We start from the raw sequence: 15,311 nt of genomic DNA on the forward strand, positions 1-15,311 counted from the left end.
TCTAAATTTCCTTTTTTTTTTTTAAAGAACATATTTTCCTGGTTTTAGGTTTCCCCCACTCTGGTTCATGTGCATTGTGATAACACATCAGGAAAACATTCGTTATCAGGACAACCAGCTGCAGTATATAAACTTTATTTGCTCAAAATAGGAAATACAAAGAAATGTACATGTTCACACTCAGCACGTATTGTTACCAGCTCTCCCCATACCGTCCTCTGGCAAAAAGTGATGACAATGGATACAGAGCATTTCTTTGTTAGCTCTGATTATTACATATTAGGGACTCGGTGTGATCAGGAGGTGAAACATCCTACTGCGTGTGACAGGCTCCCCACAGCCACACAATCTGTGACCACAATGGTCACTGTACTCCTACAAGCCAGATGTACTTTAGCCTTGGAGAGTGATAAATGATCAACCAGTTCCTAAATGGCATTTTTCAATCCCAGTCTGTAACAAAGCAGCTAGGAGCTGATTGGTTGGTACTTTATCACTCTTCAAGCTTAGCATGTTGGCCCCACATCATTATCCCTTTGTTCCCAGTGCACTGGACAGAGCCAATGTAACAAGGTCTCTGTTACAAATAAATACAAACTAACGCAACATCTTAAACAACCATAAATCTCCTCTCATAGATATCAGTCATTTGTCTTACTCCACTACTAGTAAAAAGTCAAACTATGTAACTTATTCTTTACTACAGACCATTTTATTTACATGGTTCAGCAAGTTCTCAGAGATAAAATGGTATATATAAACCAGTACTACTTTGTAAATGGCACTTAAATACTTGACCTATATATCATAAATGCATATAGCATTGTTGGTAGGTATACAATATTAGCTCTAATAAGAAGCCTAAATAGTACATTTTCTAAAAATTTGGCAGGTAATGTACAATACCTGAGTCAGTAGAGGCTGTTGATATGCTATCTCTGTTAGGGAACAATACCACCCACAGGCCTTGGTAAGGTAGAACACATGCCATTTAAGCAAACATGGAGTCAGTTCAGTTACACTGAAATATGCCCTAGAAATCCAATAGAAAGCCCTTTCATATTTACAAAGAATATAAGGTTATGAATCTATAAAAATTGCGCTGATTCTCACTGGTCTTACAACTAAACCTCCAGAACACAGACTTTCCTAATGTGCCTTCAGAGCTCTGCAGCCAACCTATTCAGGAGTGTAGGGTTTCAAATTATATACAAAGTAAAAGCAGCCATTTTGTATGCTGAATGAATATACATGGAGATTTGCATAAAGCAATTAATTAGGGCATCGGTGATGTTCCTGTTTCATAGGCAAAATTCTTGTGCATACTAACTCGGTGTATAAAACATCTGATCCACAGTGTGCAGGGGACATACATGAGAACTAAAACTTCCTGTAAAACACATAACTGAGCCTTGAGCAATTGGTACACAGCATATGCAGTTGTATAAAGTTTGCAATAAGGCACATTAGGTGTCATATGCTATAACTACATAGAAGATAAATGTGAGTCACTGTTTTGTGGGCCTCACATTGTCATTTGTAGTTTATGCAGTGGCTGCGTTGCAGAGAGCTAGCCATGTGTAGGAATATGGGTGCTTTATTTGCACTAGTGATCCATTATATGCAAGGTACAGTCACCGCACATCCCTCTAAATAGAGATTACTAATCCATATAGTTCAGGAATGGGGAACCTTCAGTCCTCCATCTGTTGTTGAACTACACATCCCAGGATGCCCTGCTACAGTTTTGCTATTTGGCCATGCTTAAACTGTTGTAGGGCATGCTGGGATATGTAGTTCAACAACAGCTGGCAGGCCGAAGGTTCCCCATCCCTGGTATAGTGAATGATAGTGTTTCAAAGAATTTATTTGGAGTATGAATGCAACAGTGTTCACAGCCTGTTAGGGGGCTCTCAGCCATTTGGCAAATTGACAGCCTGTAACAATACTACTTATCCACTTTAAAAGTATCTTAATCGGAATATACCATAGGTGCACAATAGTTACAGATATACATCTCAATCTGTGGTGTACCACAGGCAATGTACATAGTACTCCTTGCAGCCATACAAATTATACTCATCTACAACAATTAAAAGTAGCAAACTTATATACAAGGTGCAGATGTCAATAGCTTTTCCTTAAATTGGTTTAGGCTATTAACTATTGAATGATTAACTTACAGTATGTAAATCCAAACATGCAGCACCCACCGGCTGCATTGCAGTTACGTCACGTATGTGTTGCATGTGTGCATTGTTACATCGCTGATAGATGACTGTGTTGCAATTAGCTTTCATGTGCATTTCATGGGCCCTCACAGCATAACAATATGGATTTATATATACCAGATATGCACTAGCTGATTATATGGGAATTTCACCCACTAATAAGGCCAATGTCACCAAGAGAACCTGGTGCTATGTAATAAAATGGCCATTCCCGGGATTATGAAATGGATTGGGTGTCGATGGCTGCCACATTGCACATTTTGTAACATAAATAGATTGTAGTGCCTATGTCTCCTGCAGCTACGGACAGCTTACCACAATGTTCTATCTTTCCTGCAAGATGGCAGCAGTGCAATAGGTTTTCCAAAGTTTTAGCTGGTAGGTAGAACCATGGCTCCTTAATAAAGTGTAATGATAGGGTTAGACATGGAATATTGACTATTACCCTCCCCAAGTCCTACTATTTCTGAAGCAGATAGAATGGCAACAACCCTTCTGTGAGGGCAAGAAACAACTGGAGCCTCACTGGGAAAATAAGAATTTGAGACCACTCAGAACTGCAGGAAAGAGATTGTTCTACGTTCTGCTGCCCACAATCTGCAGCAGGTTAATGAAAATGTAGACAATATCTGTGTAAATCTGCATGGCACCGTAGATGTACTCCTCCGGACTAATGGCATGTTTCCGGTTTCCAATTACCAGCTGAGTGTCGTACGCAAGGAACTGTCATGGAAACAAGAAGAGTGATTAGAAGAAACACTGATCACAGGAGACCACTCCACTTCTATTAGCATGTGACAACTTTACATAATAATACCATGTGTCAAATAATTAAATGTATGGAAGATCTTCTCAGGTGCAGTGCAGTTTGGAGAAGTGGACCAATACAACTAAAATACAAGATTCAAATATGGATTTACTATGCTTTTCATGTCCATACACACAGGGTCGCTCAGCTTCCATTTCCATAGTGCCCTGCTAGGAATAGCCGACCACCCTGGGGGAAATTGCTAAAAGGGTGAATGTATGCACTGAGCGTTTTTTTAGCCTAGTGATCCATACACGCTGGGCAAAATGTCCAGTTTGCATGGACCTATAAACCTGCCATGGTTAAAAGGGGACTTTTAAAATAAGGACATCCTTATAGCAAATTAAAAGGAATCCCCCCCCCCCCTCCCTATCCAGATAGGAGGAGAATGTCTCAAACACACCAAGTTAGAAAATTGCATCAAACTCCCTTCCGTCAGGACTTATGATAACCGTGGGCATTCAGCTACTCTAAAGATACATACTAAGCACGCCTCTCGCTCGCAATGCAGTCTGAGAGTGAGCCAGGTTAGTTGCTGGAACCTCATGTTCCAGATCAGACCACACTCAGTACTGTACTTTGCATGCACAAAAGAGGTGCCACTCTGCATGCGCCACTTTCCCAAATTTGGAAGTTAAAATAGCACCAGAGGACCTGTCTGTTCTGGGAAAAATATAACGAATGTCTGTATTGGTATGGGATGCCCTACTGCTGAGTTGGGATCGTTTGGTCTACAGCATGTTGGTCGACATGGGACAAGGTCGACATGGGTTTAGGTCGACAAAAGCATTAGGTTGACAGTGTCTTGGTCAACAGTCAAAAGGTCGACATGAGGTTTTTCACTGTTATTTGACCCAAATGTCAACATGGACAGTTTCCAGTGCACCGCATGACTAGCAATGCTTTGGGCACGGTGCCTCGCTGCACTCGGCACACTTTGTTATTCTCCCTCCATGCCCTAGTGGATGTTGGCTCAAAAAGCTGAGAAAAACCCCATGACGACCTAGACACTGTCGTCCTAATGCTTGTGTCGACCTAATCCCATGTTGACCTAACGGTGTCGACCGACATACTGTAGACCCAATGACCGTATGCCCTACTGCCGTGCTCCTGGAAAACCACAGCTAAACTATCCCTGCTCAGTCAAAGACAGCTGCTGGTTTGCAGTATTTACAAAGAGGTATCACATGAAGCTGTGCTCTCATAGGAAAACCCATCTAGATTGCATCCTTTAGCCTCTATCAAAAAGATCAGATAACTTAATGACAAGTATGCTCCAAACACCATCTCTCCTCCTAATAAACTATTTTTGACAATTACCTCTCACAGTAACAGCCAACACAATCCATGCAATCTGTTCACAAAACTAGGCCACACATGAAGCATTCTCCAAATATGATATATGCCTCATGTTTCTCACATACATGTTTAGACTACAGGCCCATATAATCGATTATACTATGTGTCAGTAAAAGAGTCTGTGACCACATGCAAATTACAGATGTTCAGTGCCCAATGAAAACTTGCGCAAACAGTGAAAGTAAGAATACTCACCAGAGTAAAACATACGGCACCAATAGCAGCATACAGCATGTGCAACCAGTATATCTGAAAGACAAGACCAACCAAACAGGTTATAGGTGTACAGAACCCGGGTACACAAATATAAACAAACCTAAAACACATTACATCTTATCTCACATACATATTGTCTTTGTAATGACCAGAATACAGAAATACACCGGAGCTGTTCTGAGATTTACATATTCCTACAAATATTTTGCCTATGGGGTGAAAGATGACTGTTATGGTATATTAGATCTACAGTCAAAAGGTCAACATGAGCTTTTTTTGTGTCTGTAGACAAGGATACCGTGTAAGTGTACCGTATCCCCTCGCCATGCTTTGGGCACACTAATATAAACTAACTGTATGGCCACACGGATGGGAAAGTATGAACAAGTTATTTTTTACAACAAAAAATAAAAAAAAAACTCTTGAAAAAAACTCATGTCGACCTTTTGACCATGTCGACCAATAGTAGTCAACGTTTTTTACTGTTGACCTAGACACTATGGGGGAAATTTACTAAAGGAAATTTGTAAAAAAAATAGGTGTATTTGTATCCAGAAATACACTTTTTTTATACATTTACTATCCCGAAAATATGGCAATTCGTAATCGTATTGACGTGCTATCAATATGAATACGAATTGCCGTATTTTCGGGATAGTAAATGTCAAAAATAAGTGTATTTCTGGATACAAATACACCTATTTTTTACAAATTTCCTTTAGTAAATTTCCCCCTATAGATCTAATGACTGGACACACCTTCCGATTACATTAAATATTGTTTGAACAGGAGATGCATCTTTTTTCCCCCCATAGGGCCATCTAGGAATATTCACCTGATAATCAATGTTATACCACACTTAGGGATGACATCACATTTTACATGTAACTTTGATTAATTTGCTTGATTTTGTGGTTTATTAACCCCTCTGTGCGAGATGCGCAAAAATATCCGCTAAAAATGCCAGCGTCGCTGATATTTGTGATATAAATTCAAATAACAAATGTTGTGTAGGTAATTAAATTGCCTACACCAGTGGTTCCCAAACTGTGTGCTGTGGTACCCTTGGGTGCCTTGGGACACTTGCAGGGGTGCTTTGGGTTGGTGATCCAAGACCAATTCAAATTATTTTTGCACAATTTAATTGGCATAACCACTTTTTGTGGCTTCTAATCCTAAAATATGTTGACAAACAGAAGCAAATCATGTTCCTCACACCAGGGCCACTGGAGGACGGTAATGAGCTGCAGGAGCCAGGAGGAGCAGCAACAGCAGGAACAGGAAGGGTCCCGCGCCACTGAGGAGAGCAGGAGCCAGGAGAAAAGCACCTGGGAGCATGGTGGGTGATTCTACCCCCGCCCCTGGAGCCCGCATCTCCCTCCAACACCCCCACCCCCCCTCCCTGGAGCCTGACGCTACGGCCGCATCACAATCCCCCCCCCCCCCCCTGAACGGCGCTCCAGTTCCTTGCACCAGCCCTGCCTCACACATATATAACCCTACGGATGATACACCACACAATTAACTGAGAAAAAATTCTCTGAGTTTCTCAATAAGAAACTTTTGGCCTAGGGGTGCCATGAAAAAAATACTGATACTTTAGTGCACTGTGATTCAAAAAAGTTTGGGAACCACTGGCCTACACAGTTGCAAAATGGACTGAGAGCTTTTACAATGTGGTCATTTCGATCCACGTCCCCCACTTGTCGGGATTTCGGCCGTCGGGATCCCGACCGCCGGGATTTCATACTGAATCCAGTTGGTCGACCAAATTAAGATCAACACATGAAAAAGGTCAACAGACAAAAGGTCGACATGGGTGTTTTACTGTTTTTTGGCCCAAATGTCAATACAGTGGACATGGACACAGAAAAAGTGCACCGCGTCCCCATGCATGGCTTGCTGCGTTCGCCCTGCTTTGGGCTCGGCACACTTCTATTCTTCCTCCACACCCTAGTGGATGATAGGGCATCAAATACCGCCTGTCGGCCCGTCAACTTCAAAGGAAAAAAACCCTGAAAAACCCATGTTGACCTTTTGACTGTCGACATTAGGCCTGCCGACCCAATGACCCGATTATTGCTGAATCCAATTGTACAAACTGTTCACCTGGTCATTTTCTATGCTGTGTTCATTGTGGAGAAGAATGAGGAAATTGGCCTGTATTGGCCTGTACCTCAACAAAGTGCAAACTAATATTGGATAATAGCTTAGCAGTATTTATGTGGCTGAAAACAAAGTAAATGGTGCTTAATGGCAAATACTTTCATTAAAAAAATAAAGGAAATGAAGTATTCAAGGAAATGAAATGCTATTGGTTAATTTAGGGGGTTATGGTATAAATGATAGATTGACTCTAAGTCGACAGTCATTAGGTCGACCACTAATGGTCGACAGTGGGTACGTCAACACCAGTCAATGGTCGACATACTCAAGGTAGACAGAAGGTCAGCAAGCAAAAGGTCAACTGACATGGTCGACATCGAAAATGTCGATGTGAGTTTTTCACTATTCTATTCTCACTCTATGTCCACTTGGATGGTAAAGAATGAACTAAGTCGGTCTAAACAAAAAAAACATGAAAAACTTGTGTTGAACTTTTCAGTGTCGACCATGTATATGTCATTAGTGGTCGTCCTAACGACTGCAGACCTAGAGTCAATATATAATGAGTCCGGATACCCATTTAGGGTGGATAAAAATGCCTGTAACTTTATTTGTACATTTAAGGTAAAATGTGTAAAACACACTTGTGTCATCAATACAACACCACCATATACCTGCCCCCACATCAATGAACCCATTATTCCGAATGTTGCATACTATCACCCTAATGACAATATGGCATTATTGCCCAAATTAAGCAAATAAAAAAAAAATATTTAAATGCCTAATAAAACATTAGGGGAGGGGTAATGTCCCAGTGAATCTGAACCAAGTCCTGACATTATTACTTTAAAATAAGGATTTACCAAAACTTTTACCTACTCAGGGTTGTGAGAGAAAAAAGCCTTGTTAAATCCTATGAAGAGTTAATGAGGCTTAATTTCCACAACTGAGGCTGCGTCTACACATTGTGTTTTGAGAGGTCCTTTTTAAAAGAGACCATTTAGCAGGAAGGACCCTGCACATTTAATTCTATGGCTGCGTCTTCACATTGTGTTTTAACAGGATGCAGTCGGACAGGAGCTGTTTAGCAGGATGCTTACTCAAGAGGATATATACACAGGCTTGCGGAATTATGGGGAAATTTACTAAGCTGAGAGTTCCATTTCACATCGGATGTTGGTATGGGCAACCAATCAGATACTATTATCTAAAAGGTGATAAATAAATAAGTAGATTCTGATTGGTTGCCCATAGCAACATATTATTTTGTGAAATAGCACTCCCATCTTAGTAAATTTCCCCCGATGTGTAGACACAAGAAACTGCATCCTGCTAAACTGCATGCTGTTCAATTGCATCCTACTAAAACGCAATGTGTAGACACAGCCTAACTAAAACTCACGGACAGTCGTCATTCTAGTTGCATTTTAGCATTTTTACGCAGCTTATTATAAATTCCCTGCTTAGGGCTCAATCCAATGACCTTTTGCAATGCATCACTAACCGATGGAATTAATTCTTCCAATACACATTGAGCCGTATTTAATGCAGCCGGCGAGGGGGTTAAAACAGCGGGAATCCTTGAAAAAAAAAGTGACCCTCGCCATTTAACCCCTGCGCCAGCCACTCACCCTATTCTACATTCCGGGGGAATCCTCACTGTCACAGGACTGAGAGGATTCCCCCAAACAGCGAGGCTCGTGGCTAATGCAGGGATACTGCTGCATTTATCCGCAGGCCTCACTGTTTTAGTGAGAGGGAAATGGCAGGTGCAGGGGGTCAGTTGAATGCTGAACCTTGCGACATGTGACAGCGAGCAGTCATCACTGCTCGCAAAAATCATTGAATACACCCCATTATCTGAATGAGCCCTTTCAAGCACATTATCATCTGCCATTCGTTATAGTTGTAGTTATTTATATTACTCAAAACAGAAATAGCAAGGGAATTTTTTATGCAATATCACATTTGGACAAGGTGTGTCGCCAAGACATGCAATCACACGAAATGTCATAAGCACTTTCTTTGCAGTTGAAATAATTTGCTTGTATAATCCTTCAGCATAATGGTGGCCCACCCATGCTTCCTGTTTCTGCACACTTCCTGTGAGCACGGGCAGCCCATGTTATCACTGGCGTGGGCTGTTGGGAGCAAACAGCTGATCTGCTTCTATCAGAAACTCCCAGAGCTGCTCATTAAATGAAATTAACTCTAGCAGCTCCTGTACATAGCTGGCACCATGACTGCACTTTATGTTTCTGTGTCTGGGCAGAGGAAGTTCAACACCTGACTGACATGGGAATAGTCACAACATGCCTTCTAGTAATCGGCAGATACTGTATATTTGTTACTGTTGCTGTGAAGAGATTTAGGAACTGCTGAAGGAGTTTACAAATTATAATTTGATCATTTCTTTAGCAATAGGATGTTGTTGCTCGGCGAGATCCTGAGTTGTGTAATAAGGTAAGAGGATGGGGGAAGGGAAGTCTGTTCAATGTGATTAGCTTAATGATCCCATTGCTTGTACAAGTGGAATCCCCTGCTTATTTCCAATCCCGGATAATGAGGTAACCTTTAGTTCCTGAAGGCTGAACCTCAGCCTCTAACTCCTTCCATGGTGGATGAAAGCAGGCACTAGGCTCAATGATCCTATCACCTGTACAACCAGCAGGTGCATAGTCATACAGTGACTAAACATTTACACGGTTTACTTTTATTTTTCTAGTGAAGGCTACTTAACAACTGGTATTATTTCAATTAATGGTATGAATGTTATTAACGTCTCCCTTCTCCACTAATACCATGGTGCTATCCAGGAAGCGCTTGTTCACACAATCCACGCTATGGACCTATTGGGGGTTGGCCCAGTCAGCCTGAGCCACGCCTGTTAGAGTAACTATTTGGATGACTTGTGCTGAAACTCCTAATTTTGGTCTTTTTGGGGTTTGCTTTGCTCCCTGAATTGATCCTAGTTGTCCTCTCCCCAAAGAAAATGTGCCCAATACAAATCCCTCACACACAACTGGTAACTTCATAAAGCAAGATATGCTCACATATTTAAATGACAGGGCGATGGCGGTCACAATGCCTGTAATGAAGAGGACAATCCCTAAGACAGCAAATAGCCCTGCACAGGAAGTGAAGTCCACCTGTCAAGAAACAAAAACAGAAATCAGATTAAAGAGCAAAGTGTTCTTAACAATCATTTACAGCATATCAGTTAATTCATTTTTTTTAAAAGGTAAATACAATCTGCGTTTAAACGGGGTTTCCATTACTAGATGATACTAGTCTGTCAAAATGACAGAACATGTCAGCACCGGCTGCAGTGCATGCCCGATCAGGGCAACACTAGAATTGTTTTGTTGGGTGCCATCTAGTGGTCACCCGATAAGTGAGTAAGCAGGGAGCAGGAGCGGGTGGCCGGCGATGGGAGGGGAAGGTTAGGGTCAGCCTGCGGGTTGGGTGGGTTAGGGGGAGAGGGTTCCGGTACTACGGCCCGTTGGAATTCTCGCATTCGGGATGCCATGGTCACTGTTTTGACCCCCAGGATCCTGAGCTCCGGGATATTAAATGTATCCTGGTTCACAGTTTATTATATAAAAGTGTTCCTAAAGAAATAGTTTTAAATGACTCAGTTTACTGCATAGAATGATGCTACACACCCTAAACCTACAGAACAGTTATATTTGTGCCATGACCAATCAGAAGTTGCTATGTCTGTGGCTTCTGATTGCTACCCCTACTAAAATAGGTAGTTCTTTATTCAGAGAGCAATGAATGGGTGAGGATAATTACAAGTGAGGTGCTTTGTTTTCTATACGTGAAACCAAAAAAAAACACTCCTTGATTGTTAAAATGTTGATACAAAGTATGCAAAGGGAGGAGTCTATAAGACAGTCATCAAGCACACACCTACAGCACATGTAATACAGTCACCTCACCTTTGTCTGGAAACAGAAGACGGTCACTGCGATACTGACTATGGCTGTTATTCCAATGCTGATCAGAACGGCTTTTGAACTATAAAAACTGGAAAGACCAGAGGACAAGGATTTAGAGAAAAGACACTGCTGAGAATAAGCATCTGCATAATAAAAGCCTTTGTTGTGTAACAAAGATACTAGACTTAAATCCAGGGAAGAGGTGGGGGATTTCTCAATGTGGTGGAACTGGATGTGTGGACAGCTACCAGTTGCCTAATAGCTCATACCCACTGCTGTTTTTAACAAACATTTCATACCAAGGACCAAACAGATGGGTCAATTAAAGGGTTCTTACTTGTGAATGGATGAACTACCATCTCACCATATACATGAAAGGATTGTTTACTGTAAGGGTGGTGAAACTGTAGAATTCATTACATGCAAATGATTTGGATGTGTCTCTTAAAAGAAATTGTAGAGATGTGTCCTCATTCATCTAGGTCAATACCCCATGCAGCAAGAGATGCCTGGTGTGAGTGAGTCACCAGGTCCCGTGCAATTACAAGCACCAGACGTCTTTTTTTTCTCTCTAGGAAAATGCATCTAATGGTACAATCTGCATGAGATTTTGACTATATAGACAAAATCGCATGCAGATCGCACAGGTATTTTACCTAGCGATCCCGATGCGCGCTCCCGTGGCAGCACAAATCGAAACCCAGATAGACAGGGCTGCAATGACTATGGGGTTGATTAATCAAGGAAATATATTACATTGGGCCTTATTCTAGTTCACTCTTTCTGACAAAATCCTTCTTAGATGGACAAAACCATGTGCACTGCAGGGGGGCAGATGTAACTTGTGCAGAGAGAATTACATTTGGGTGGGGTTTTACTTCAAAGTGAGATCTATATTGCAGTGTAAAAATAAAGCAGTCAGTATTTACCCTGCACAGAAACAAAATAACTCACCCAAATCTAATTCTCTCTGCACATTTTACATTTGTCCCCCTGCAGTGCACATGGTTTTGTCCATCTAAGAAGGATTTTGTCAGAAAGAGCGAACTAGAATAAAGCCCATTGACACTTTGTGGTCAGGGAGAAACTGCAATAATGCCTTTATTTGAAAAAATATATATATTTTATCTTCCTGCAGCAAGGTCAGTCATTACCCCAATGTCCCCAAGATGAATTTACAACCTTGGTAACACAGATTTCTTGGCAAGCGCATTGTTTCTTTTTAGGTTCTAGGTGTAATTACTTTGTCTATAAGTATGTATATATGTACATATGTACAACAGGTGATGAAACATACCTTGCAATTGTTCCAGTCATAAAGGACATAGCAAGAGTCTGCAAAAAATAAAATACTGAGAATTGACAATGTGCACACACACCAACTAAAGGTGCATACAAGCAATGATGGTGAAAATCACTGGGCTGAAAACTGCTTACACACTGAGCAATTTCAGTTCGTCCAAGCAATTTATGCAGGAGGGGGGTGCTTTTTTTCCACAGCAGGACGCTATAGAAAGCTGTCCACTCAGCTGGTAATACCAGCAAGTGAACATCGGTGGCTGGCGATGATCCGGGAGCACTCATCGTCAGGCCATACATCGGCTCAGTGTGTATGGTCCGCTCATTGCCGCGCCATACACACTGAAAGCAGCTCAAAATCACCCAGTGTGTATGGTCCTAAGTGGACAGAACCACAATATGAAACTCACTTCAACACTATATGCCACTGAACTGAAAGCAAACCCATTGCTCACACAGTGGAATCAGCTATTAGTACAGTTGAACTACTAAATAATTACAGAAATTGACTGGATAAATAACTTATTATACAAATGTATTATATCACTAGGAGCCAGGAATGCTGAAGTATTGGGTTCTATATAAACAACCTAAATGGCATATCAAGTGGATATAAATTAAATGAGTCCAAAGACGCAACATTGGAGCAGTGCTGCCAGTTATATGAGACTTTTATGTGCACATATCCATTAGTTAAATGGCGAGTTGGTTACGCCGCCTACTAACTTTGATCTGTCTGGATTGATGAAGAAGACTTTTGCATCTGTCAAAAACACTTTTTTCTTTGGACAGTGCACACTTATGGGTGACATATTTGTGTGTACATACTACACTATGTAGGGGGTGATAGTCTTTATTTATTTATGTACAGTTTCTTATATAGCGCTGAAAATTCCATTACACTTTACAATTGGAAACAGTAATAAAACAAACTGGGTAGCTACAGTCAAAATGGTAGAAGGGCACTGCATGAAAGGTTACAATCTATATCAATTAGTCCCAATAAGCCAGTGAGAGCCACAACTAAAGGTGCCCACACACTAGAAAGATCTGCGATCTTAAGATGTGCGCATAAATTAGCCTTCAAATCTTTTGTCCGATCTGGACAAAAGATTTCAGGCAAGCGCACATTTTTACCAAAGAATTTTCTTAAGATCCCGTGTGCGTTCCTATGGATCTTTTGTTAAATCTTCTGATCTTTTGTGCAGCACGTAAGATCAGAAGATTTAGCAAAAGATCCACGGGAGCGAGCATCGGACGATTTTTGACCGATTATCGGTAAATATCGGCCGATATATCGAAAATCGGCCAATCGGCCCAAAAATCGTTCTAGTGTGTGGGCACCTTTACAGTATCAAGGATTTTGTTTCACCTCAGGTTATTTTTTTTTTTACAGGCAATCTAATTAGAGAGCCTTATAGTGGTGGCCACCCACTATTTAAAAAAAAAAATAAACCCCAGAAGATACAGAGGTGTCCACATTTATGTAACTGCCATTTGATACAAGTCAGAACCTGTTATCTCTGTGTGACTCGCTAAGCATCTTTTTTTGTGACTTTTAACATTAAATAGCGTCTTTTTTTGCAAAACAGAGCAAATAGAATGCACAAGATGCTACTGCTGACTAAAATACTATGCAACATGTCTCTATTCTCTGGTGATTGCCTCTGTATCTGCAAAGAAATTAAGTGTTTTCCTAGAAAACTGTGTAGTATAGACATTTGGAGAAAAAAAGAGCATGAAATATTTAGATTGGGAGGGGCGTGTCGTAGCTGACATCTACATAAAGCGGTCCAGAATTTGTGGGTTACATGTTACAGCAGCCAGTATTTACCACACATGTAGTGCGAAATGGCTCAGATGTACAGTATCTTGCTCTTTTTCCTTTGTTCCCAAATCAGAATCAGCCTCTTATTGTTTTCGCGACAAGCAGATCAGATGTGCTCGCATACTCGATAGGGTAACAGTTATGGAGCTCTATAATCCTCACAATCAAGTGCACAGTCTCCTAGAAACATTTATTATTTACTGCAGAGACATTAAATAGCCAATAGTGAACCACTAGGATGTGTGCCAATACCAGAGACTATGCTGGAGAGATCTCCAGAACACTACCAGAAATGGAGACAGCATGGATACAATTACTGGTGGGAGAGTAGATCTCCATGGGTAAGAAAATATCTAATGAATAAGAAGATACTTACAAAGATAGCCAGAAGAATTATATTCCATGGGAAGCGTCTCCTGCAAGGTGAAGAGTTGGGGAGAATAAGCGGATGTTCTTCTTGTTGTACTATACATATCCTTAATGGACATCTCATGGAATATAAAACTGAAAAGTGTCCTTTGAGAAGATATTTTTTAAGAGCGACTTACTAGGTAATTCCTTCCATAAGCAGGATCGTATAATAATAGGTGAGAAGAGATTCTCATTTCACCTCCCATCTTCCTCCAACAGGTTCCCTAGTTTCCCAGTGTCTTAGGGAAGTAATAGCTTCAATATGACAATGCCTATGACTACAAGTGCCAGAAGGCTCTGAGAGCTTCAACTTTCAATCACTGGGGCAGATGTATTAAGCATTAACAAGAGATAAATTCAAGTGTGATAACGAGATATAAACTTCCAGCCAATCCGCTCCTTACTGACTTTTTTCAAACACAGGCTGTAACATAGCAGTTAGCAGCTGATTGGCTGGACGTTTATCTCTCGTTATCACACTTGCATTTATCTCTTGTTAAGGCTTAAAACATCTGCCCCACTGTGTGAGGAGAACGATCAATGACAGCTGACATTATAGGGTAAGGAATTATCGGCTCTTCCATTAAAATTCTATTAGGTACCACTGTCCATTACACTACTGCTGGTATAGCAATTTTAGGTGGATGCTCTCATGTCACCACCTGCTTTACTACACCCCCATCATAGCCTAAATTACACCACATTTACCCTGTCGGGTTCAGCTGAATGTGGTGACAATAATTGACCCTTAAGTACATACTTACATATTAAGACATAATGAAAACTCACCTGGGCCCCTGACAGCAAGCAAGAACTATATATGTGACAAAGAATACAGCACTGCAGAATAAGAAGAACAATTTGTTATATTAGGGTGGACGTCAGCACATATTGCATATACAGGGTGCTATGTGCTTGTATGTACTCACTATGATGCATAGTAGACAGCTGGATTCTTCCTCACAAAGGTGTAAACCGGTTCCCTGTACATAGACAGAAGTCAGACATTCATAAGAACTGATAACACAGCTTCAGTTTGGTTTCTAAGAATATGTAGCTATGGTCCATGTAGGTCTTACACTAAAGACTTTAGAGATTTAAAACAA

At 41.0% G+C, this 15,311-nt stretch overlaps 1 protein-coding gene across 1 annotated transcript in view; it reads right to left on the minus strand.

The window, feature by feature from the left end:
• Window positions 1-119: 119 nt before the first annotated feature.
• The window catches only part of TMBIM1 (transmembrane BAX inhibitor motif containing 1), a 48,632-nt gene continuing 33,440 nt past the window's right edge, over window positions 120-15,311 (minus strand). The window contains exons 5-12 of the mRNA XM_083153700.1: window positions 15,135-15,188; window positions 14,995-15,045; window positions 14,171-14,210; window positions 11,965-12,002; window positions 10,668-10,755; window positions 9,777-9,872; window positions 4,594-4,647; window positions 120-2,954 (exon numbers count right to left, since the gene is read on the minus strand). Of these exons, the coding sequence (XP_083009826.1) occupies window positions 2,808-2,954; window positions 4,594-4,647; window positions 9,777-9,872; window positions 10,668-10,755; window positions 11,965-12,002; window positions 14,171-14,210; window positions 14,995-15,045; window positions 15,135-15,188 (568 nt within the window). The 3' untranslated portion in view covers window positions 120-2,807. The remainder of the gene's footprint in view (window positions 2,955-4,593; window positions 4,648-9,776; window positions 9,873-10,667; window positions 10,756-11,964; window positions 12,003-14,170; window positions 14,211-14,994; window positions 15,046-15,134; window positions 15,189-15,311) is intronic.

Source organism: Crinia signifera, chromosome 7 (assembly GCF_055691185.1).
Source record: "Crinia signifera chromosome 7, ASM5569118v1, whole genome shotgun sequence".
Lineage (NCBI taxonomy): Eukaryota > Metazoa > Chordata > Amphibia > Anura > Myobatrachidae > Crinia > Crinia signifera.